This window comes from Drosophila kikkawai, chromosome 2R, assembly GCF_030179895.1.
Source record: "Drosophila kikkawai strain 14028-0561.14 chromosome 2R, DkikHiC1v2, whole genome shotgun sequence".
Classification (NCBI taxonomy): Eukaryota; Metazoa; Arthropoda; class Insecta; order Diptera; family Drosophilidae; genus Drosophila; species Drosophila kikkawai.
In genome coordinates, this window is record NC_091729.1 from 3,868,204 (window position 1) to 3,891,452 (window position 23,249).

Sequence of the window (23,249 nt, forward strand, 5' to 3'; positions counted from 1 at the left end):
GCTTTACGGACCCGAGTTCTTAAAAAACGAACCTAATTCTTGGCCAACGATTCCCTCCAAGCCAACGGAGGTCGATACAACTGAATTACGTAAACACATCTTCACAACTCGTAAAGCGGGCAAAGTCCAACTCGACATCGAATATTTTTCTGATTGGCGCCGCCTTTACAGAGCCGTTGCAGTCATGTTTCTGTATATCCATCCACTGCGAGCTAAATGCAACAGGATCGACATGCCAGGGTGGGCAATCTAGAGCCTCCAAAACACCAGGAGAGCTTATTAGCTTTAAAGGAGAATATGCCGAGATGAGAATATCCTTTAATTCCCAATGACTTTTATTATGGGTGTGTGTACCTCTATCCCCGGTTTAGCTTGTTGATGCACGCAATTATTGGCATTAAAATTATGTATAGGCATCCCGAGGTCTGGGCAAGAACATCACTCCCGTAGCCGACGAGCCGAAGCCGGAAAATTTCCCTGCGTGCGCCCAGATCTCGAGGCAACATCCAGCCTGAAATATTTTTACAAGTGTAGCAATTGTTACAGCGTCTACATCTAAGCCACCAATTCATCCAATTTGTCGTCCAAATCTTTGTTTACCTTTTTCATGTAGTGATGTGAGTTTGTCAGCGATAGGTGTTAGTCGAGACGTCCGATATTTTGTCGGTATTCGATTGTGCGGACTGCGGGCATCGGGTCGAACCCGCCCTGGGCCACTCTGAGCTAGCCCGGCATTGCCCTGGCAGAAAGCAGTTCCGTAACAACGCGCCGCCGTGGGTTTCAACGGGGCTGCTGAGGACGCCACCGCGACGACGGGCAGAGGGACTACCGGAGGAGCCAACCGCGCCCAGGTCGCTGGAGTTCGAAACGATCGGGGCAGCAGCTGACCAGCTGTTGGAGGCTGATTCCGCTCCGAAGGCGGTCCACTTCCAGGACCCGCCCGTGGATTCCACAGTCCAGTCGGCTGTAAACCTCGCCCTGGCACAGGCAGCGGAGACGTACCGCAAATCCCAGGAGGCAGGTGTCAGCCAAAGTTTGCGAGATGAGATGAGAGCCGGATTCCTGGAAATGATGAAGCTGATGAACGAGGTGCTGAGACCAGCGAACACGCAGCAACCAAATCCAGCAGAGGAGCCGATGCCGCCGCAGCAATTTCCCCCGGCGGGACAATCGCAGCTGGAAATTGCAGGTGGACGGCATCAGCAGCCTCTTCCAGGACGACAGCAGCAGCCACATCCATTTCAGCGAACCATGGAGCCACTCCCGGATGTTCGCGGGGCGGTACCCCGACGTCTATCATTGGCCGGCGGGCAAGCGGCAAGGACACCGCCACGTGTTCCACCGAAGTCGCCCAGGAGGGCACCTGATCCCTTCGAGGTGGTCAGCAGCAGCCCAGGGAGGTCCACTGAGGCCGAAGAGAGGCCGCGGGATGACGGCGGAGGCTGGAACTGGTGCGTGGACGATCGCAGAGCTGTAGAGTTCCGAGACGACCGGGCGTACGTCAACTCGGACGCGGGAGGCACTTCCCACTACGCCAGAGTGGACCGGTGGAACGTTATGTTCAACGGCGAGGACGAGCGCAACCACGTCGAGGGCTTCTTATTCCGGCTGGAGTACCTTCAAAGACAAACTCGGTGTCCGTGGTCAGAAGTTCTGCGTAACTTCCATACGTTGTTGTCGGGACGGGCTTTGGAGTGGTACTGGATCCACGTGCACGCAGCACCGACTGGAGAACTTGAACCAGGTACGTCGGGCACTGAAAGACTGCTTCCAAAGCCACGAGACGGAGTACCAGAGGATGCACCTGCTTTTGCAACGGGAGCAGCAGCCAGGAGAGGGCGTAGACGATTACCTGCACGCCATGCAGACCCTTGCGTCTCGCCTGAAAAAGCCAATGCCAGAGCGGCACTTGGTAAAGGTGATGAAGAAGGGTTTGCGAGAGGGAATCGCGCGTTTTATCTACGCGATGGAGCTGCTTACCGTGGATGAGTTGCGGCAGGAGAGCATCGAGGTCGAGCGCAGCTTTGGACGCAGGAGCCGCACCGCGTTCCTTCCAGCGACGCGATACCCGGCAGAGGAGCGGAACAGGGTCAGCGAGGTGGCGGTACCGGAGCCAGACGAGGAGCAGTACCCCCTGAAAGTGGAGGAAGTCGGAAGCTCTGAAGATGGCGCTAACGGCTAACGGTTCTGTTCCAGAAGGATGTGGACAACCAGGAGCAGCCGATAGCCTTTTTCTCGGCAAAGATGAATAGGCACCAGGTGAATTACACCGTCACCGAGAAAGAGTGCCTGGCAGCGCTCCTGGCGATCCTGTAACGATCGGTTGAGGTGTGACGGAAGAAGAAAATATATTGTTGATATTAGGGGCTTCTCTCTCTCTCTCTCACTCTCTTCGGGTCCGGAAGAATAACGGGCGGAATCCTCTTGTGCCTTAGCTCTTGGGCGTTTGGGGTGGGTTTTTGCCATTTCCGTTCGTCATTCACATAACCTTTAATTTTAAGGATTTCTACTGAAACAATAAATAGGAGCTCAACTCCATAAACTAAACAAAATCAACCAACAACTAAAAGCAAACACATTGAAAAAAACTATAATCGGACTGCTAGCTATAAACGATTAGAAAGGTCTTAGGTGATATTTAACTCTCGCTGTCTGTACCCTACCCAACCATGATCTTCAAAGGGAACCAATTATTGAAGATCCCAAAACATTCCTCCGACGAGTTTTAAGTTGCCATGTCAATCCAGAAAATAATAAAAATTAGCACATCATGATTTCAATTCTCAATATTTCAATCTAAAATCTTTAACAATATTTTCCATTTTCTAAACACAACAAAACTCAACTCTAAATAAATGAACAATTCCATTAGTTCTGAAATAATTTCAAGAATGATCTTAGTTCTAAAGTGTCATCCCTTATATAATTACAGTGTTTTCCCTACATCTACTAAATTTAAACCTAATTGAAAAATTTTTTAATATATAGTATATTTTAATTCATGTTGTTTGGTTGTATAGAATAGCTATATAGCGAATAATGTTAAAATTAAAGGAATTATTAATTTACTAAAACATTTTTCTTCTGCTTATAAGTTGTTGTTAAATTATTTATTATTAGGTAACTGTAATGATTTTAATTTGTTCTAGCTTTACATTTTGATTGGGAATTTAATTAATTTTTTTCTATTGATTTATTTATTTATTTAATTTTTTTTTTCTTTTATAGATTTTTTTTTCAGTGTAGACTCATTATTGTTTCTAAAAGGACAGCTGGGTATGTGAGAAATGTGCGAGATAAAGGCAGACATTTTTTTTAATGACTTAATTTAAAAAAAATAATAATAAATTTAATTAAAAAAATTATCTATGATATTTTTAAATTAGTTTGATTTTATAACTTTAATTTTTTTGTTTCTTATTTATTTCGAATAATGTTTTTTCTTTTTATATATATAGACTACATTAAAAAATTTTTTTTTCAGTGTAGACCAATTATTAATACAAATATAATGGAATAAATTCATTGTTGTTTTTCAGTGTATCAAAATAACTATTTAATCATTTATTGTTATTGTAAATTAGCAGTCACTAACGGCGCGCATAAATGATTTAATTCACGCAGTAATTTTGAGAAGATAATTTCAACTTAAAGCTAGCGATATATATATACATTTTTTTTAAGGCATTACTCACAAGATTACTTCGTCCGAAGGATTGCGGAGTGAACGGCTGTACAAGGAAGCATCATCCACTACCTCACTCGGAAAATGTTCACAACGCAGCCAACAGCACGATGAATCAACAACACGTAAGCACGCACCAAAGCGACGTAGAAGGTAGCCAGTTTTTCCGAATCATGCCCGTAACTCTGCATTCCGCCGACAAAAACGAAGGATCCTCTGTTACCTTAATAGAAGCAATAATTTTTGACAAGCTGGGTATAAAAGGCTCACCGTCACCGATATGCTTGCAATGGACTGGGGAAACCAAACGATTCGAAGATACTTCCGTGCGCGCATCAATTCAGATTTCCGCGAAAAATTCAGAAAAACGATTCTGGCTCAACAATGTTCAGACCGTAAAAAACATCGCGCTGCCAAAACAAACTGTTGATATAGACGAATTGCGCAGTAAGTATAGCTACCTGAAGAACCTGCCACTAAAGTCTTATTCTGCGCAGCCAACCTTGTTAATCGGAACAAACAATTGGAAAATTGCCGTTCCTCGCAGGATATGCGAAGGCAAGTGGAACGATAAAATAGCTTCAAAATGCATGTTAGGATGGACCATCCAGGGATCATCAAACTCCAAATGCCACGTTTCCATGCACCACTGCGACTGCAATTGGCAAGAGCTTCACGATCAAGTCAAGGAGCAATTCGACCTTGAAGTAATTTCTCCTAAAAAGCTCCTGTCTAGCGAGGACAAACGAGCAGTCGAAATACTGGAACAGACGTGCTAAAACAAATCTGGAAAATATGAAGTCGGGCTCATATGGCGGAACGATCTTGAAAAGCTCCCCGAGAGTCGAGCTACTGCTCTAAAGCGTCTGCAATGCATGAGAAAAACGATTCTGGGCGAGCCAGATCTGTACACACAAGTCGACGACCAAATCAAAAATCTTCTTTTAAAAGGATACGCCAGGCAACTAACTGACGAGGAGGCTGGAAAAGGGGAAGATCTCACTTGGTACTTACCCATATTTATAGCCTTAAACCCGAATAAGCTAGGAAAAATTTGGCTGGTTTGGGACGCGGTGGCAAAGACGAATGGACTATGCCTCAACGACATTCTGCTGAGCGGACCGGACTGTTTGAACCCTCTTATCGATGTCTTACTAGCCTTTAGAGTCGGAAAAGTCGCTGTAAGCGGCGATATTGCCGAAATGTTCCACAGAATCAACATTCGCCAAGAGGACATGCATGCTCAGCGCCTTCTCTGGTACGATGCTAGCCAGAATAAAATAAACACTTACGTAATGCGAGCCATGACCTTCGGAATTAGCTGCGCACCATTTATAGCTCACTACGTGCGCAACAAAAACGCCGAACTCCACCAACATCAATTCCCATTAGCCGTGGACGCGATTCAGCGTGCGCACTACGTCGACGACTTTATCGACAGTATGAGCGACGAGGAAAAAGCCATCGAAATAACCAACCAAGTCAAAGAGGTTCACGCCAGAGGCGGATTTGAAATTTGCAACTGGGCATCAAATTCCAGAGAAGTCCTCTCTCATCTTAAGAACGACGGAGACACCGAAAATCAGAAGCCAGTGCAGTTTAGGCTACTACGTTAGCCTATCCGTCGGTTTCTAGTAAACTACCTTGGTTCACCAAAGATCTGACACGCCTAAAAAACGTTAAGTCTAGGCTTTATAATCGCTATAAACGCACCGGATCTCTTATTGTTCATTCAAGATATCTTAGTGCTCGGTCGGATTTCACCGTGCTTAACGCACAGTGTTATAAAAGTTATTTAACTCGTTGTAGGGTTCAGTTCACGCAGGACCCGAAACAGTTTTATAACTTTGTTAACACTAAGCGAAAACCCAATTTACATCCTTCATCGCTTTTGTTCAAGAACGCTACAGCGGCCATCGCCGATCTCTTTGCCGAGTTTTTCAAAACTACGTATTCTTCCTCAAATAGCTGTAGGATTTGAAACAGGCGGGTTTCCTTCGCGGCACACTCGAAGCGGTTTAAGCTATCTGGCAACGCGAGGTCAGGACGATATTGAAGTAATTCTCGATAGTTAGAATAAGCAGAATTAAGAAAATGGAAGATGCCATGTTTTGTCATCACTAGATCGTCGAGACAGAAAAGAGGAAGTCGTGAAATAAGAGCTCGTAAAAGTAAAAGAAAAGAACATTGTAAAATTAATATAAGCACTTATGTTTAAACCGAATCCCACAAATAAAATCATTGTATTGAATATTAAATTCCTACAATTTGGGGGCTCAACCGGGATTTAACCCAAACATCAAGTGCCAGACAATTGGAGAGTGCTGAAGTGCGTTTTCACACACAACTACAGATGAACAAAAATTGCGAAGTGTGGTGAAATTGCAACTGAAACGAGGCAGTTTGTGAAACGAGGCAACGCTGGAGAGCAACATTGTGAATGTGTGAGCGCTTTTGAGACGAGCTAGAAGACACGCAAAGGAGACGCATGTGGAAGTAGCGGCTGAAGTCCAGAGGCAGTGCGTCAATTATCGTCAGAGCGGCAGTCTGAGATCGGGCCGGTCACGGAAAACTGAAGTTTGCAAAGGCTGATCTGTGGAAGACGTTGGGAGCAGCGTAAGGCAGAGGCGAGCGAAGCAAGTCAGGAGCGTGAGGCAGGGACTGGAAAGGCAGAGGCGAGGCAAAGGCAGAGGCAGATCATCGTGGAAGAGCACAGGCGGACAAGCAGAGACAACGGAGGTGAATCTGGAGCAGGCAGATCATCGCGGAAGGGCACAGGCGGACAGCAGCGACAAGCACAAAAAGTGACGCTAACTGGAGCAAGCAGATTTTGGCGGTCAAGCAGTTGGCAAGTAACTGGTGGAAGGCGAGACAGGCGGTCAAGCAGTCTCGAAAGCAGTGCATCGAAAGAGGTGCAAAACGTTAAGGCTAAGAAGATCTAATTGGAAGTGGCTGAGAAGCAGTGTTAAGCAGACTGTATGTATGAAATTTGAACAGAACTGAACGTAAGAACAACTGAAACGTAAGAAATTCTTAAAATCTTGAAAAAACATATTGTTATTGTTAAGCTAATATCAATTATTGTAAACATTTCAAAATGCAGCTCGATGAAATAATGATTATGAGATGTGAAGATTTGCGCGCGAAGCTAGGAGAGTTGAATTTAGTCACAACCGGTAGAAAGCGCGATTTACAGGATAGGCTTCTTGCTCACTTTAATATTCGTGATGAGGATGAAAACAGCGATTCAGAAGTCGAATCTGTAGCTACCGCTCTCGATCGTACAATGCCGGAAATGCCCACAAGCCGTTCTATGTTCACTCTTAAAGATGTAGAAGGCAGTGTAACAAATTTTGCAGGAACAGGTAGCCCAGATGTTGACCATTGGATTCAAGAGTTAGAAGAATGTGCTTTAACCGTTGAGTGGAATCAGCTTCAACTATTTATTTACTCTAAACAGTTGCTCAGTGGAGCTGCTAAATCGTTCATTCGCAGTCAGGTTAATATTCGCAATCGGGATTCTCTCAAGGCAGCATTGCGCAGGGAATTTGCAGTTAAAATATCGTCGGCTGAGGTGCATCGCAAGCTAGGTCAGCGGGTGCAAGCAAAAGGAGAATCTCTTCAGGAATATTTGTATGCGTTGATGGAAATTGCTAAGCCAGTGAATTTAGACGAAGAGAGTTTAATCGAATACTTCGTGAAGGGAGTGCCAGATGCCAAGGCGAACTCGTTGCGGACAGCCAGGTCATCGTGCTGCACAGTGCAAGGCCGAACTCGAGGTAAAGCAAGAGAGTAACACTAATGCTATTCACTTGGAGAGCGCAGCCACGAAACCAAAAAGCGAGTTTACAGCTTCCGGCCTTGAACTAAAAGTTGTAAAGCATCCCGTTGTTCAATTTAAAGGACTCGTCGACACAGGTGCAGATCTATGCTTGATGCGCAGGAACATTTTCCTCAAGATAGGCAGCAAACTTCTCACTGGAAGAGAGAAATGCTTGACTGGAATAGGCGAGAGTCAGGTATTGACGTTTGGAAGTATAATCCTACCAGTTGAAATAGACAACATCAAAATGGAAGTAGAGTTCCACGTAGTTCCGGAGGAAGACATGGGTTTTGACGCTATTTTAGGCAGAACTATTCTTGACATTGTGGACATGAAAGTTACTAAGGAAGGCACCGAGTTTTTGGGTCGAAACGCATCCAGAAGTATCGACGAAGAGCAGAGCAACATAGATACCGAGTTTCTACAAGAGTTTAGGGGCATGTGTGCAGAGCAGGTGGCAGTTTCAGGTCAAGTTGATTTGTCGCATTTAGAGCAATCTCAGGTGGTCGAGGTCAAGAATCTGATTAGGGAGTACGTAGCCGAACGCAATGTAGACGCACCAGTTCAAATGAAAATCATTCTGAAGGACGAGATACCTGTTTATCAGCATCCACGGCGCTTACCTGTCTGTGACCAGAAAACAGTGGACGATCAAGTTAAGGAATGGCTTGCAGAGAAGATTATCCTACCGAGTACCTCGGAATATGCGTCGCCAGTAGTTTTGGTATCCAAGAAAAACGGAAAGAAACGTCTATGTTGTGACTATCGGAAGCTAAATGAGAAGATTATACGAGACAATTTCCCTATGGCTCATATGGAGACAGTTCTGGACAAGCTGCAAGGATCCAAAATATTCACCACTTTGGATCTAACCAACGGTTTCTTCCACGTTCCCATTGAACCAGGTTCTCGAAAGTATACCTCATTTGTAACTCAGTCAGGACAGTTCGAATCCCTTTATGTTCCGTTTGGCATATCGAATTCGCCTGCGGTTTTCACCAGATTTATCATGGCAGTTCTAAGAGAGCTCATTGCTACCAATGTTGTCGTTGTTTACATGGACGACGTAATTATTCCCATCCAGGATATTAAAGAAGGACTTGCTAAGTTGAAAGATGTGTTAGAGGTCGCTTCTAGAAACGGTTTGCGTATCAACTGGAGTAAATGTCAAATACTGAGCAACAGAGTACAGTTTTTAGGCTACATCATTCAGAGTGGAACTATCACTCCAGGTCCTGAGAAAATACAAGCTGTGAAAGGATTTCCCGAACCGCGAGACAAGAAAGGTATTCAGAGATTCCTAGGACTGACGTCCTATTTTCGAAAATTCATTAACGGATACGCTTCCATTGCCAGGCCCTTGTCGGATTTGCTGAGAGGTGATTTTAAGTATGAATTCGGGGAGAAACAACGATTGGCGTTTGAAAAGCTGAAGACTGCTCTCATCAGTGAACCAGTCCTGAAGCTGTACAATCCAAATTTACAAACAGAAATTCGCACAGGTGCTTCTAAGCACGGTTTCGGCGCTGTTTTATTGCAGAAAGATCCAGAAGACAGTTCCTTTCACCCAGTTCAATACATGAGCCGCAAAACTTCACCATTTGAAGAAAAATACGATTCGTACGAGCTGGAGGTGTTGGCTATTATTGGAGCTCTAGTCAAGTGGCGTGTTTATGTTTTGGGCATAAAGTTCACAATTGTTACGGACTGTAACGCATTCAAGATGACAATGAGCAAGAAGGAAGTTCCTCTTCGCGTCGCACGGTGGGCGTTGTATTTGCAGGATTTCAACTACAAGATTGAGCATCGTTCAGGGACTAAAATGAAACATGCTGATGCTCTGAGCCGAGCTTTGTGTCATTTCTTATCGGACTCTGCAACACATCGTTTAAAGGAAGCTCAAGTTAAGGATGAATGGACTCAAGCAGTTAGGAGCCTTGTGGAAAAGGATGCTTACCAGGATTTCTACATCCAAAACGACGTTCTTTTCAAAGACCCAAATCGCGAACTACTTGTTGTACCTTCGGCCATGGAAAACGAAATAATCCAAAACGCACATAATCAAGGACATTTCTCAACCAAAAAGACACAGGATCTCATCGAAAAGTCTTACTTCATTCCCAAGTTGAAAGAGAAGACAGAGCGAATAGTCGAAAGTTGCATCAGATGCATAATCGTAAATGCCAAAGCAGGAAAAAGGGAAGGGTTTTTAACTCCTATTGACAAAGGTGAGCTACCATTTGTCACATACCACATCGATCACGTCGGACCAATGGAGATGACGACCAAACGCTACAATCATATCCTTGTCATAGTTGATGGCTTTTCAAAGTATGTGTGGCTCTACCCAACTCGTAGCACTGGTGTCGAAGAAGTCTTAACTTGCCTGGAAAAACAAGCTGCACACTTTGGTAACCCGTTTCGCATAGTAAGCGACAGAGGCACAGCTTTTACCTCTCTAGCATTCAAGGAGTATTGCGAGTCGAACAACATTCAGCATCTGCTGATAGCAACAGGCGTACCGCGCGGAAATGGCCAAGTCGAAAGGATCCACAAGATCGTTGTACCAATGCTGGCAAAGCTGAGCTATGAAAGCCCGTTTGCATGGTATAAATACGTTGGAAGAGTTCAGCAGATTATCAATAGCACTGAGCCGAGAAGCACAAAGATCACGCCGTTCAAGCTTTTAACAGGAGTGGAGATGCGACTGACTGATTTCACCGAACTGAGAGATTTAATGCAGGAGCTCATAGTGAAAGAGCTGGATGAAGAAAGGGAGAAGTATCGTCAAACAGCAAGAGACAACATAAAGGCGGTACAGGACGAAAACAAGAAATCGTTTGATTCAAAAAGAAAACAAGAACGAGTTTACAAAATCAATGACCTAGTGGCGATAAAGAGAACCCAGTACGGAGTCGGATTAAAGCTTAAGGGAAAATTCTTAGGGCCATACAAGATTGTTGCTGTAAAGGAGCATGGAAGATATGAGGTAGAACGCATTGGAGATACAGAGGGTCCGTTTAAAACATCAACAGTTTCTGAATTTATGAAGCCATGGTCAGGTCCATTCGAGGCGAATGAACAGTCAGGAGGGCCGAATGTAGGATTTGAAACAGGCGGGTTTCCTTCGCGGCACACTCGAAGCGGTTTAAGCTATCTGGCAACGCGAGGTCAGGACGATATTGAAGTAATTCTCGATAGTTAGAATAAGCAGAATTAAGAAAATGGAAGATGCCATGTTTTGTCATCACTAGATCGTCGAGACAGAAAAGAGGAAGTCGTGAAATAAGAGCTCGTAAAAGTAAAAGAAAAGAACATTGTAAAATTAATATAAGCACTTATGTTTAAACCGAATCCCACAAATAAAATCATTGTATTGAATATTAAATTCCTACATAGCTTAGATCAGACTTACTCTTTTGATTTGCCCAAGTCGAACCTAATTTTCAGTCCTATTTTAACCGAAAGCTCCCTTAGTTCGGATCTTCATCGTGTAAAACCAGTTTACTCACCGGGTCCCGATGGAATACCAGGCTGCGTGCTCAGATATTGTGCCGGAGCTCTGTGCAATCCCCTTCTGAAATTGTTTACCTTATCTTTAGAAACCTCAGAATTTCCCCTTATTTGGAAGGAATCATTTATCATTCCTCTCCACAAAAAAGGTAGCAAATCGGACGCCAGCAACTATAGAGGAATCTCTAAGTTGTCGGCAATTCCAAAACTTTTCGAGAATGTAATTACTCCCCACTTGCAGCATTTATGCAGATCCGTAATTTCTCCATGTCAGCATGGTTTTATGAGGCGAAGATCGACCACTACAAATCTCCTGGAACTCACCTCTTTCGTTATTAGAGGTTTCCAACGTAACTTTCAAACCGACGTGATTTACACAGACTTCAGTAAAGCCTTTGATTCGGTTAATCACTCTCTTTTTGTAAGGAAGCTTGACTTAATCGGGTTTCTTGTCGATCTTCTTAAATGGATTTTGAGCTATTTGAGTGATAGAACTCAAAAGGTTCTGTTTAAAAATGCTCTATCCAAATTCCTCAGAGTCACTTCTGGCGTCCCACAGGGTAGCCACCACGGCCCGCTGCTATTTACATTGTTTATCAATGACCTCCCGCTGGTTCTAACGAATTCCAGAGTACTTATGTACGCTGATGACGTTAAGCTATGCTTGCAGTATAAGGACAGCTCTTTCCAGTGAAACCTGCAATCGGATCTTAATAACTTTCAAGCATGGTGTCGTGCTAATTTATTACATCTCAACAGCTCTAAATGCAAGCAGATGACATTTTCACGTCACACTCACCAGTTTGCCACTTATATGCTAAATGATTGCGCTCTTGAAAGAATATCACTTGTTGAAGATTTAGGCGTTCGCTTAGACCCTAAACTTTCGTTCTCTGAACATATTTCGTGCACGGTTAATAAGGCCAGAGGCATGCTCGGTTTTATTGAGAGGTGGTCGAAGGAATTCGATTCCCCTTATATAACGAAGACCCTTTTTACTTCGTTAGTTCGCCCTATATTGGAGTATGGTTCATGCGTCTGGAGTCCTCAATTCGTAATCCATATTAACCGCATTTAATCTGTACAAAAGAACTTTTTACTTTTCGCCCTCCGTGGCCTACCTTGGGATGCTGATGAGAGGCTACCGTCCTATTCTAGTAGACTCCTATTAATTAACTTACCCTCCCTAGCTAACCGTAGAACGATGCTTGGTGTCGTATTCCTTCATAACCTAATAAACGGTGATGTTGAGAGCCCCTTTCTTTTAGGGCAGCTTAACTTCCACGTTCCCCGACTAACATCTAGAACCCTTATCCCTTTAGTAGTAAATCACTGTAGGCGGGAGTTTGAAGTACATGAACCCTTTAGGGTTTTATGTACGGATTACAACCGCCTCTATGACATTATAATTCGTAGCGATAGCCCTTCTGTACTAAAAACTTTAATACTTGTTGAGTTAGCTCGTAGTGTATCACCGTAGTCTAATTTTGCATGCGTTCTTATTTATTTATCGTAGTTATTATTTAGTTACATTATATTATTTTTTAATATTTATTTTGCATGCGTTTTTATTTATTTATCGTAGTTATTATTTAGTTACATTATATTATATATATTTTTTTATATTTATTTTGCATGCGTTTTTACTTATTTATTATTATTTTGATTATATTATATTTTATTTTTGTTCTCTCGTAACGTTTCCTCGTTCTTTTCTTCCTTCATTCACCGCGTCTATCTAGTTCGCGATTCGTGCCGTACGTCACACGGCTGCGCCCCTCGGTCGGTTGGGCGGAAGGTGGAAACGGGACCCCGCGCGAAAAAAAAAAAAAAAATAAAAAGGTTTTGGGTATGTACTGGGATCCACGTAACGACAGCTTTAAGTTTGTTTGCAGATTCTCAAGACTTAAGCGAGACGTCTTTATTGATACTGCGGTCCCAACTAAGAGAGAAGTTCTCCAGGTTCTGATGTCTATCTTCGACCCCTTGGGTCTGCTATCGTGTCATACCATTGGGCTAAAAATTCTTCTGCAGAAGATCTGGCGCGCAAATATTAACTGCCAGAGTCATTGCTGGAGGACTGGAAACAGTGAAAGCTGTTACTGTCCCAAGTTGCAACAGTCAGCATTCCAAGATGCTACTCCATGGGGCTACCTGAAGCAAGCCGCATCGACCTGCATACGTTGTGGACGCTAGCGAGCATGCTTATTCCGCTGCCTGATATCTGCGGGTACAGCAAAAGGACAAGGTGGACGTAATGCTCGTGGTCGCTAAAAGCAAAGTGGCGCCACTAAAACCACTGTCCATTCCACGCATGGAGCTCGAAGCGGCAGAGATGGGCTCACGCCTGGCGAAAAAGATCGTCAATGTCCGTAACCTTCAAGTCGACAGTACTACCTTTTGGTCGAACTCACGCACCTTTCTACAATGGCTGGTTATAGACCCCCGCCACTTTCAACAGTTCGTTATGCACAGAATCGGCGAAATCCTGGAAACCACTCGAGCGGATCAATGGCGATGGATCCCGTCGAAACTCAACGTTGCGGACGGGGCTACAAAAGTTATCAACAACCCTCAGACGGACACTTGGCTTTACGGACCCGAGTTCTTAAAAAACGAACCTAATTCTTGGCCAACGATTCCCTCCAAGCCAACGGAGGTCGATACAACTGAATTACGTACACACATCTTCACAACTCGTAAAGCGGGCAAAGTCCAACTCGACATCGAATATTTTTCTGATTGGCGCCGCCTTTACAGAGCCGTTGCAGTCATGTTTCTGTATATCCATCCACTGCGAGCTAAATGCAACAGGATCGACATGCCAGGCGTGGTAACTACAGTTCACGTCGAAGAAGCACAGAATCTGCTATGCAAAGAAGCGCAGGGACTCGAGTTCGCAGATGGGCTCAATTCATTGAAGGGCCAGAAACCAATAAGCGCAAAGTGCAGATTAACCGGATTAAACGTATATCTTGACGACAAGGAAATACTTCGCACTAAAGGAAGAGTGAACGCCATCGAAAACTCTGCGGACGCCATTATATTGCCACCGGAGAGTCGAGTAACATTCCTGCTAGTTCGATTTTATCACGAGAAATATCATCACCTCGCCCACGAAACCGTCATAAACGACATAAAATCGAAATTGTATATTTTGCGGCTCAGAGTACTCCACAAATCTGTTAGAAAGGCCTGCCAAATAAGCAAAAATCGTAGCGCCATACCACAGCCTCCACAAATGGCTGCAGTTCCAAAAGAAGTTGGAGTTGGAGTTGATTATTTTGGGCCAATTCTTGTTAACGTTGGAAGGCGCAAAGAGAAGAGATGGGATGCGCTGCTTACTTGTCTGACCTTGCGTGCAGTTCACTTCGAGATCGCCCACAGTCTCGATACAAGCTCCTGTGTGATGTGTCTGACAAATTTTATGGCACTTCGCGGTACGCCGAGAGAAATCTATTCCGATAATGGCACCAATTTCAAGGCTACTGAAAAAGCAGTGCGAGAGGAGTTAATCAAAATCGATTTCGACAAAATAGCCATAAAGTTCGACGGCATTAAATGGCGATTTAACCCTCCAGGCGCCCCCCACATGGGCGGAGCATAGGATTGGTCCGCACTACCAAGACAGTCCTAAAACACATCTGTCCAAACAATTCATTCAACGACGAAAGCCTGAGAAGTGCTCTAATGGAGGCACAATTCATCATTAACTCACGTCCGTTAACCTTTTTAGCCTGGACTCTGAAGACGATTCTGCGCTCACTCCAAACCACCTGTTAATGGGATCATCGAATGGGTACAAACCGATCAACCCGGAGCATTTGAATTTGAGACGTCAATGGAACGAGGTAAAACGTTTTGGAGATCGTTTCTGGCAACGTTGGGTGAAAGAGTTTACACCGATGCTAACTAGAAGAACCAAGTGGTTTGAGAAGTGCCCGGCGATATCAGTTGGAAGCATAGTCATTATCGTCGACGAGAACTTGCCCAGAAATCTTTGGCTTAAGGGACGCGTAACCAACACTATTCCGGCCAAGGATGGCCAAGTTCGTCGAGCCACTATTAAAACGCAGCATGGAATTCTCGATCGACCAGCTACCAAGATTGCGGTTCTAGATGTCGGCGAAGGAGAGGGTAACTGATCGTCCTGGGATCAATTACGAAGGGGGGAATGTTGCCGCCATAATTTAAGTTTAATTTCGTTTTCTTTGATATATAACTATCCGATCATTTCCTTTGTTAACTATCGGTAGACTTTATCGATGTACCGATATAAATGTATCAAATGTCATGTACGATCTCTAGAAGGGACGCCACTTGAGTTTTTGGACAAAAGATCGAGGGAAAAAGACAAAAGTTTTTAATCGCTACGCCACCGCCGCTACGCTGCCGCTACTATATTCACTTCGATTCGGAAGCAAATAATGAATAAATTTGTTCAACGCTATCCGCCTGTGTTATTATTGTGTCCTGCTCTAAAACCGAAACTTTTCCTCGTCAAACTCTTTGCCAATTACAATTATAAAGTATTAAAGCGCAATAAATCGTAAATAAGTGGTATTACCTGGGGGAGATGAGTCGGAGAATAGGTGATGCCCCAAGATAACCAGGAGGCATCACTGGATGGGTGGGTGCGGCGTGGCGTCCACATCTAAGCCACCAATTCGTCCCAAATTGTCGTCCAAATCTTTGTTTACCTTTTTTTTTGGAAAACTCGCACAAACTTGCATACATACATGTGTAAAACGACATACACCGGTAAATTTCGCGGGAAAGAACGCACACACATAGAAATTTATGTACATCCTAGCCCTTCAGTTCCATTCGTCAACGATTCCCCTACGATTCCTCATGGAACCGAAATAATTCCATGAGGAATCGCCATGGAACGTTCTTACAACTCGGCTAGGAATTTCCATACAACGGGTGGTCCCAGCCTGTAATTCGAAATTCGCCCAAGAATCCGTCACGAATCGCATGGGAAGGTCCACGGGAATTTCGAACTCGAATCCTCCACGAATCGTCGAGGAATCCCGCGGTAATGGCTGTCGGGAATCGTAGAGGCATCCCGAGAAAATCATTGCGGAATCCCGCGGGATTCGCTAGCGGAATCCGCCAGGAATACCAGATGAAAATCTATAGAAAATTCCTGAAAAATCCCCCCCTTCCTAGTAAAAATCCGATGTAATTTATTCCTTATTTATTTATGGATTGCATTTTTTATTTATCTTCACATTTTTGGTAGCATTACATTTTTCTGCAAAATTAAACATGTATATGTATGTATGTACATATATGTACATATACATATGTATGTACATACATAAGTGCGTGTCACGAGTCTCCTTTGCCGGCTGCTGGGTCCTTTAAGAAACTTGTTTTATCTGTAAATTAAATACATAAGTAGATACATATTTTTTAATCAAATTGTAAATTGCAGTACATACCAACTTAAACTGGATAAAAAAACTTTGTAAATCCGTACTGAATCCCATTCACACCGTCTAGGTTGAAGTCGCATCCATTTTAATCGTCAATTCTGCAATTAAAATTAAAAATTGAATGCAAATAAGTTCCACTTACCTTAGAATATTTCATTTTTACGCAACTAATACGCAAAACACTTCTGAATGCAACAGCAGTCAACTCAAAATGCAAAGAGAATTAGAAGACAAAACCGAACACCGAAAATTCTCGCGTGTGTCAGGGTATAGCCGACAAGGCAATGCCTTGCAATTAGATTCACAAAGGGCCAATAATCGAACATGAACATTTCGGCCATGTCTAAAGCACATTTTCTTACGTGCTTATATCCCACACGATTTTATACGTAAAAATTAATTAAATATAATCGTAAATATTTTTAACTAACTCTACTTATTTTAAAAAGGTCATTCTCACGTCGGTGCAATACTCTTTGTTTTTGACACCAATTTTCTTTCCTCCCTTCCTTCCATCTCCATCTCTCTCTAATTTACGAATTCTCGCAACCGCTACTCCGAACGTAGATCGAAAACAATAACAAATATGAAGAACGAACTTCGTGAAGCCCTCGGCAGTAGCCGAGCGTAGGTAGAATTTGTTTCGGCTATTTTGTTTCGAACTTCGCTGAACGAGGCCCATGTAATTTGTTTTTGTTTTTCGAACATACCGCGGGGAATTGGACGGGCGAGGAATTCTGGAACTGCAGGGAGCTTATACATATGTGACAACTTAGTTTTTGTTATTACGAAAAAAAATTTAAAATGTAATGCGTTGTATATTTAAAAAACCACCAAAGATGAAGGTGACCAGCTAGATCAACCGAGCATACAGGGAGCTTTTTTGGGTGCAGCAAATAAAAACGGTGAGGAAAATAATGGGTCAATGAATATTGAATATTTAAAAAAAATTTGTTGCCAAATTTTCAGCAAAAGACCGAAAAATTACCGATTCATTGATCCATATGATCTGCAAAGATAATATGACAGACCAGCATGTAACCGAACGAGTTTTTCTTAAATCATTAAAAACAGATTTGTATTAAATAAAACCACTCAACGGTCTATACCATATCCTTCAAAATGTTGTTATTATATTTCTATACCAAGAGAGAGCGGGTATAATATTTGTATTTTAAGTTCGAGGATTTCTATTCACATTTTAAATTTCTCAAAATTTACCCAAATTTTCAGAAACAGGAAATCTCTATCCAAATTTTGCTAAACATTAAACAAAATTTAAAAAAAATCGATATTTTTTATGATATTTTCGAATATCATCGAGTGATATTTTTTTAACAGCAAAAATCATCAATACCATATTTTTTTAAAAACCAACAACCCCAAAAATGACTTTTGTAGCGCGCCTCTAATTTGCGCTATGTGCCCGTGCTAAACGTTTCGTTCTCGACCAAGACAATGTCTCTAGTACTATAAACCGTTGGCTTGGAATAGCTGGCATCATATCTTCTCTTGGCAGCGGCTCTATGGTCGTTTAGTGTGGTCGCAGCGTCAGCTCGGAGCTACTCCAATTCGACGTCTGTCATCATGTTCAGGTCTTGATTTTGGATCACGCTCGTCAGCGTGTTCTTGAGGACATCTCGGGGCTCATAACAGTATAGTAGCTGAAATGGGGAACGTTTAGTAGTGCTGTTTACCATGGTGTCGATGCTCCATTGGATTGATCGCATCTTCTCATCCCAGCGCTTTTCGTTTTCGTTTGAAGGCAATAGCATTGACAAAATAATTCTATTTGTCCGATCTGCATGTCCGTTGGCGCTTGGTGTTCTGACAGCTTTAAGGATGTGCTTCATATTGTTTGTCTTGCAGTATTTCTCAAAATCTTTTGAGGTTAAAGCGGTACCTCGGTCTCTGGCATTCTCACGTAGCTGGTGATTTCTTGCAGGGCATCAATGACGTGTTTAGTTGCTGTACTTTTTACTGCTATGGTGACTATGGTGATCTTTGTGAAAAGGTCGACAAGTACGAGAATATGTTCATTTCGCTTTGAACTCCTCGGAATCGGTCCCAGGTGGTTCATGTGTACGGTGGAAAGGGAATCGGTTTAATGTCATCGTAGTGGTACTGACCTTGACGTCGACCTGGTATTTTATACATTGCGCAGCCCACACAGGACATTATGTAGCTTTTAAGCGATTTCTCTACAAAGCGGTATGTTGTTGTTGCCTCCTTCGTGAAAGTTTCCTCTCGCGGTAAATGTGGCTACCCCCGCAGCATAAATATCAGTCACATCAGCTGTTCGTACGATCAGCTGTGACACAGTGCTGGAAAATGTCCAGGAGCCCACCGATATGGCAGCTCCCAGCCCTTACCGTATGACGTAGCATCATATGACCGGCAGGTGGCGCTGCTGTTTGCCGTGACGAAAGCTGACGGCTACGGCGACGAAAAACCCCAAAATACGGACCGCACGGGGATAAAATAGGTTGTAACGGTCAAGGAGCGGACCAACAGCCAAGCCCTCTGCGGTACATCTTTAAACGGGGCTCTGGCGACCGAGCAGGAGCGGTATAACTCCCACCTGGTTAGCCACGGGGAAACTCCTGGCCATCGAGGGACCTCGCACGCGCATGTGCCGTGGGCGGCTATGTGACCTGCGTCTGAGCCATAGTGGCCGGCAGAAGACCAACCCTGGCAGCAGGCACTAACTGCATCAAAAACCGACACTAAATCCAGGTAACGTCTGTCCCATAATGGGCGGCTATCCGGTCTGCGTCTGAGCCATAGTGGCCGGCAGTGACAGCATCTGGCAGAAGGTATAAAATGCAGCCGAGCATGGGCAACAATGCACCAAATTTGGAATGTCAGTATATAACGATACTACTCCAGGTGGCAGCCACAAAAGTGGAAATCCACCCGCGGGAAATCCCGCGGCCAGGGCAAGGATTCTGGAGGCCCTAACTAACCTTCCAACACCCCCTAATGTGGCGGTGGCCGACTTGGCCGTCACGGTAGGTATTGCATCAAGCCAGGAAAAGATTCCGTACATGGGATACGCAGCTGCTTTTGGGAAAAGCAGCCGGATGGTCCGATCCCCACCCCCCGCGCCATCACCGGCGTCAGAGAGGAGTGGAAGCGGCGATCCCCCTGATCCCGCCGATTCGGTAAAAAGGGAAAGAGACCCGGCCAGCCCGGCAAGCGGTCTCAGGGGTACGCTCCCGAAAAGGAGCAAAGCTGCCCAGGAGGAGCCGAAATCCGACGCCGAGGATGAGGAAGAGGAAGAGCTAAAGCTCACTCGGGCCGAGTGCGACGCGAAGCTTGGAATTCTGCTTGAGAAACTGCACAAGCATATGCAGGATAAGCAGGTTCGCCACATCAATAACCGCATGCGGGAAATGGTCACCGAGATGAGGAGACTCAAATCCTGCATCGAGAAGTCGGCCGAGAAGGCTGTGGTCTCGGAGAGCGTCTGCAGTAAATGCGCCCAGGTCATACCGGATGGGAAGTGTAGTGTGAACAAGGGGCAGCAGACGACTGCAGTGCGGAAGAAGAACCAGGCCGCCCAGACGGACCCGTGGCGGGGACAAAGCCAACCCGAGGACGCCGTGGTAGTGGTGGCAGCAGGGAAGACCTACAACGAGGTCTTGGCAATGGTCACGAGAAGAGACGACAACCAACTGTCTGACCTGGATACGGAGACTCCAAAACAGCTGTGATCAGCCTGCCTTGCTCTATGGCCAGAGAGGTAAGGAAAAGAGGCGAGATCCGAATAGGATGGACGAAGTGCAGAGTGCGTGAGCGCGAGGGCCCTCCTCGATGCTTTAGATGCCTGGAACTGGGGCATATCGCCAGCAGATGTAAGAGCGTTGTGGATAGGAGCGGCTGCTGTATTAGGTGCGGCGAAGCAGGACACAGGGCAGCCACGTGCAATAAGGAGCCGGTGCACCCCCGGGTAAGGGAGCTGGCGGCAGTGAGACCAACGGTCGATACGGCAGCAGAAGCAGCCCGGTCGGAACTGGCGGTGAGGGCCCCCCAAGGATGTCATGCAATTGATTCAGCTTAACCTGAATCATTGCAGGGCGGCGCAGGATTTGCTGCAGCAAACGGTCCGCGAGGTATCAGCTGATGTTGCTTTTCTGAGCCAACCCTACAGGGAGAGGGAAGGAGCGGAGTTAGCCAGTGACCGCACTGGCAAGGCGGCCTTTTGGCTATGCGGCGACAGGCGACTTCGGATGTCCTGCATCCGGGAAGCCGATGGCTTCGTGCGTGCAGAAGTCGGTGGCTTTTGGATGTACAGTTGCTACCTTGCGCCTAGCCTGCCGTTAGAGGCGTTCAGCAGGATTCTCGACGAACTTTGCTACGACTTGCGCGGTAGGGCGAACTTGATAGTTGGAGGCGACTTCAATGCCTGGGCCCAGGAGTGGGGATCCACATCGACCAACGCCAGAGGATGGGTGGTGCTAGAGGCGTTCGCCTCGACGGATGTTGTCCTCCTGAACCACGGAGAGCGGCACACGTTTGTCAGAGCGGGAGCTGCCTCAATCATTGATCTCACATTTCCGAGCACTTCAATCTCCCATAATGCCAAATGGGAGGTCAGCATCGCCTATACGAGGAGCGATCACGAGGCTAGAAAGGTAGGGGAGTCCGAGTGTCCACGCACCGTGCTGAGACCCAACAAAGCATACCGACCGGACACGCTATGCACGCAGAAATTCACGGACGCGCTGGAGGGCTTGTCAGTGGATGGATCAGTTGGAGCGACCGAGTTGGCGAACCAGACCACTGCACTTGTGGAATATGCCTGCGACAGAAGCATGCGGCTGTGAGGGGCGTTTCGGAGGAACAAGAGGCCTATGTTCTGGTGGAGCGACACGATAGTCGACCTTCGGTCCACTTGTCTGCGCGCTCGGAGACATATGACGCGGGCTCGAGGCTCGTCCAGAGACGCCGAGTGCAGCGAGGCATATAGAAAGGCACGAAAGGCTCTCAAAATTGCCATAAGGGATGCGAAGAGGGACAGTTTCCTGCGGCTCTGCGACGAAGCGGAAAACGACCCCTGGGGCGGAGCCTACAGACTGGTGGTTAAATGGCTGAAAGCGGGTAACAGGCCCCTTCAGATCGGGAAACACTGGACGGCATAGTGCAAGCCCTATTCCCGAGGGGAGCACCGGTGACCCTGCAGAGCAGCGCTGTGAGCCATTCCAGCGACGCCTGGGCGGTTTCGGACGAAGAGGTGACTAGGATGGGACGAAGCGTACGACCCAAAAAGGCGCCGGGGCCGGATGCAGTGCCAAACCGTGCGCTGAAGCTGGCCATCGCGTTGCACCCAAAGGAGTTCGCCGGCCTATACTCAAGGTGCCTCAAGGAGGGTACCTTTTCAGAGAGGTGGAAGAGGCAAAAGCTTCTGCTGTTGGCCAAACCGGGCAAACCGCATGGAGAGCAATCCTCGTATAGGCCAATCTGCCTTACCGACACCACGGGCAAGGTGCTCGAGAAGGTAATAGCCGCCATGCTGCCATCGAAAGGGCCGGAGGCCTCTCGCCGAGCCAGTTCGGCTTTAGAAAAGGGACTGGAATCGGACGCTGGAGTCCCTTCCAGCCCTCAACATTCCGGGATACCTGCTGGAGATTGTGAGAAGCTTCTTCAGTGAGAGGACTCTCGTCGTGGACTCGAACACGGGGTCCAGAGCATACGAAGTCTCAGCCCTGCGGGACTCCGTGCTGGGACCCCTGCTCTGGAACACCATGTACGACGGAGTCCTGCGACTCCCGATGCCCAGCGACACCAAGATCGTTGGCTTCGCGGACGACATAGCCGTGGTAGTAGTCGCGTAGGAGCGGGCGGCTACGGAGGAGAACGCGAATGGTGCGATCAGAGCAATCGAGGCGTGGCTCTCGAACGCTGGCCTGGAGTTAGCGGCGCACAAGACGGAGGCAGTCTTGATTTCGAGCAGGAAAAAAAAAACGGCGGAGGTCCTGGTCGGAGGAACGGCGATAAAATCCCAGAGGGCCATCAAATACCTGGGTGTCCTCCTCGATACAAGGCTTTCCTTCAAAGAACACCTCCAGTACTCCCAAAAGAAGGCCAGTGGGACGGTTGGAGCACTTTCTCGGATGCTGCTAAACACCAGGAGACCTAAGCAGAGCACAGGGAGTCTGCTGACCAGCGTCATCACCTCCCAATTTCTGTATGCGGCACCAGTGTGGGCTGTGGCGGCTGGGAAAAAGTCCTATATGCGAGGTATCGAGTCAACGTATAGACTCTGTGCCATTCGAGTGGCGAGCGCATTCCAATCCATCTCGGACGATGCGGTGCTGGTGCTAGCAGGCCTGGTCCATCTGAGGGAGCTGATCCGCGAGAAGGCGGACATTCGTGCCGTGCTTTGCGGCTGGCACGGAGCCGATACGGTCGCGAAGGCCGAGCTGAAAAGCGCGGCCAGGAAAAGGAGCTACGGAAGCTGGTAGGCCCGGTGGGATGCCTCGTCTAAAGGACGCTGGACCCACAGGATAATCCCCAACATCGAGGCCTGGATGGAGCGAAAGCACGGACAGGTAGATTTTTACCTGACCCAGGTGCTGAGCGGGCATGGATGCTTCCGTAGCTACCTCAAGAGGTTTGGCCATGATACGGAGGAAAGCTGCCCGGAATGCGGATCCGGGATAACCGACGATACCGGCCACGTCATCTTCGACTGCCGCCGGTTCGACGAGGAAAGGGACGAGCTGGAGGCGATAGCAGGTGCAGCCATCAGTGTGGATACGCTGGTGCCGCTGATGCCGGC

The 23,249-nt window shown here is 46.1% G+C and overlaps 2 protein-coding genes across 2 annotated transcripts; both read left to right on the forward strand.

Moving 5' to 3' along the window:
- Nucleotides 1-4,887: 4,887 nt before the first annotated feature.
- Nucleotides 4,888-5,301, forward strand: LOC121502541 (uncharacterized). Its single transcript, XM_041776227.1, has one exon. The coding sequence runs from the start codon at nucleotides 4,888-4,890 to the stop codon at nucleotides 5,299-5,301; it is 414 nt and encodes a 137-aa protein (XP_041632161.1).
- A 14,989-nt stretch (nucleotides 5,302-20,290) lies between these two features.
- On the forward strand, nucleotides 20,291-21,294 carry LOC138928071 (uncharacterized). The gene is made up of 2 exons (XM_070284354.1): nucleotides 20,291-20,322; nucleotides 20,544-21,294. The coding sequence occupies exons 1-2, from the start codon at nucleotides 20,291-20,293 to the stop codon at nucleotides 21,292-21,294; spliced, it is 783 nt and encodes a 260-aa protein (XP_070140455.1).
- The last annotated feature ends 1,955 nt before the right edge of the window (nucleotides 21,295-23,249 follow it).

What these genes read in the sequence shown, in the direction of transcription:
- LOC121502541 (XM_041776227.1), top strand. Translation starts at nt 4,888, where the DNA reads ATGTTCCACAGAATCAACATTCGCCAAGAGGACATGCATGCTCAGCGC.
- LOC138928071 (XM_070284354.1), top strand. Translation starts at nt 20,291, where the DNA reads ATGCCTGGAACTGGGGCATATCGCCAGCAGAT. An exon ending in GGGGCATATCGCCAGCAGAT is followed by an intron (nt 20,323 to 20,543) that starts GTAAGAGCGTTG and finishes GAATCATTGCAG; the next exon opens with GGCGGCGCAGGATTTGCTGC.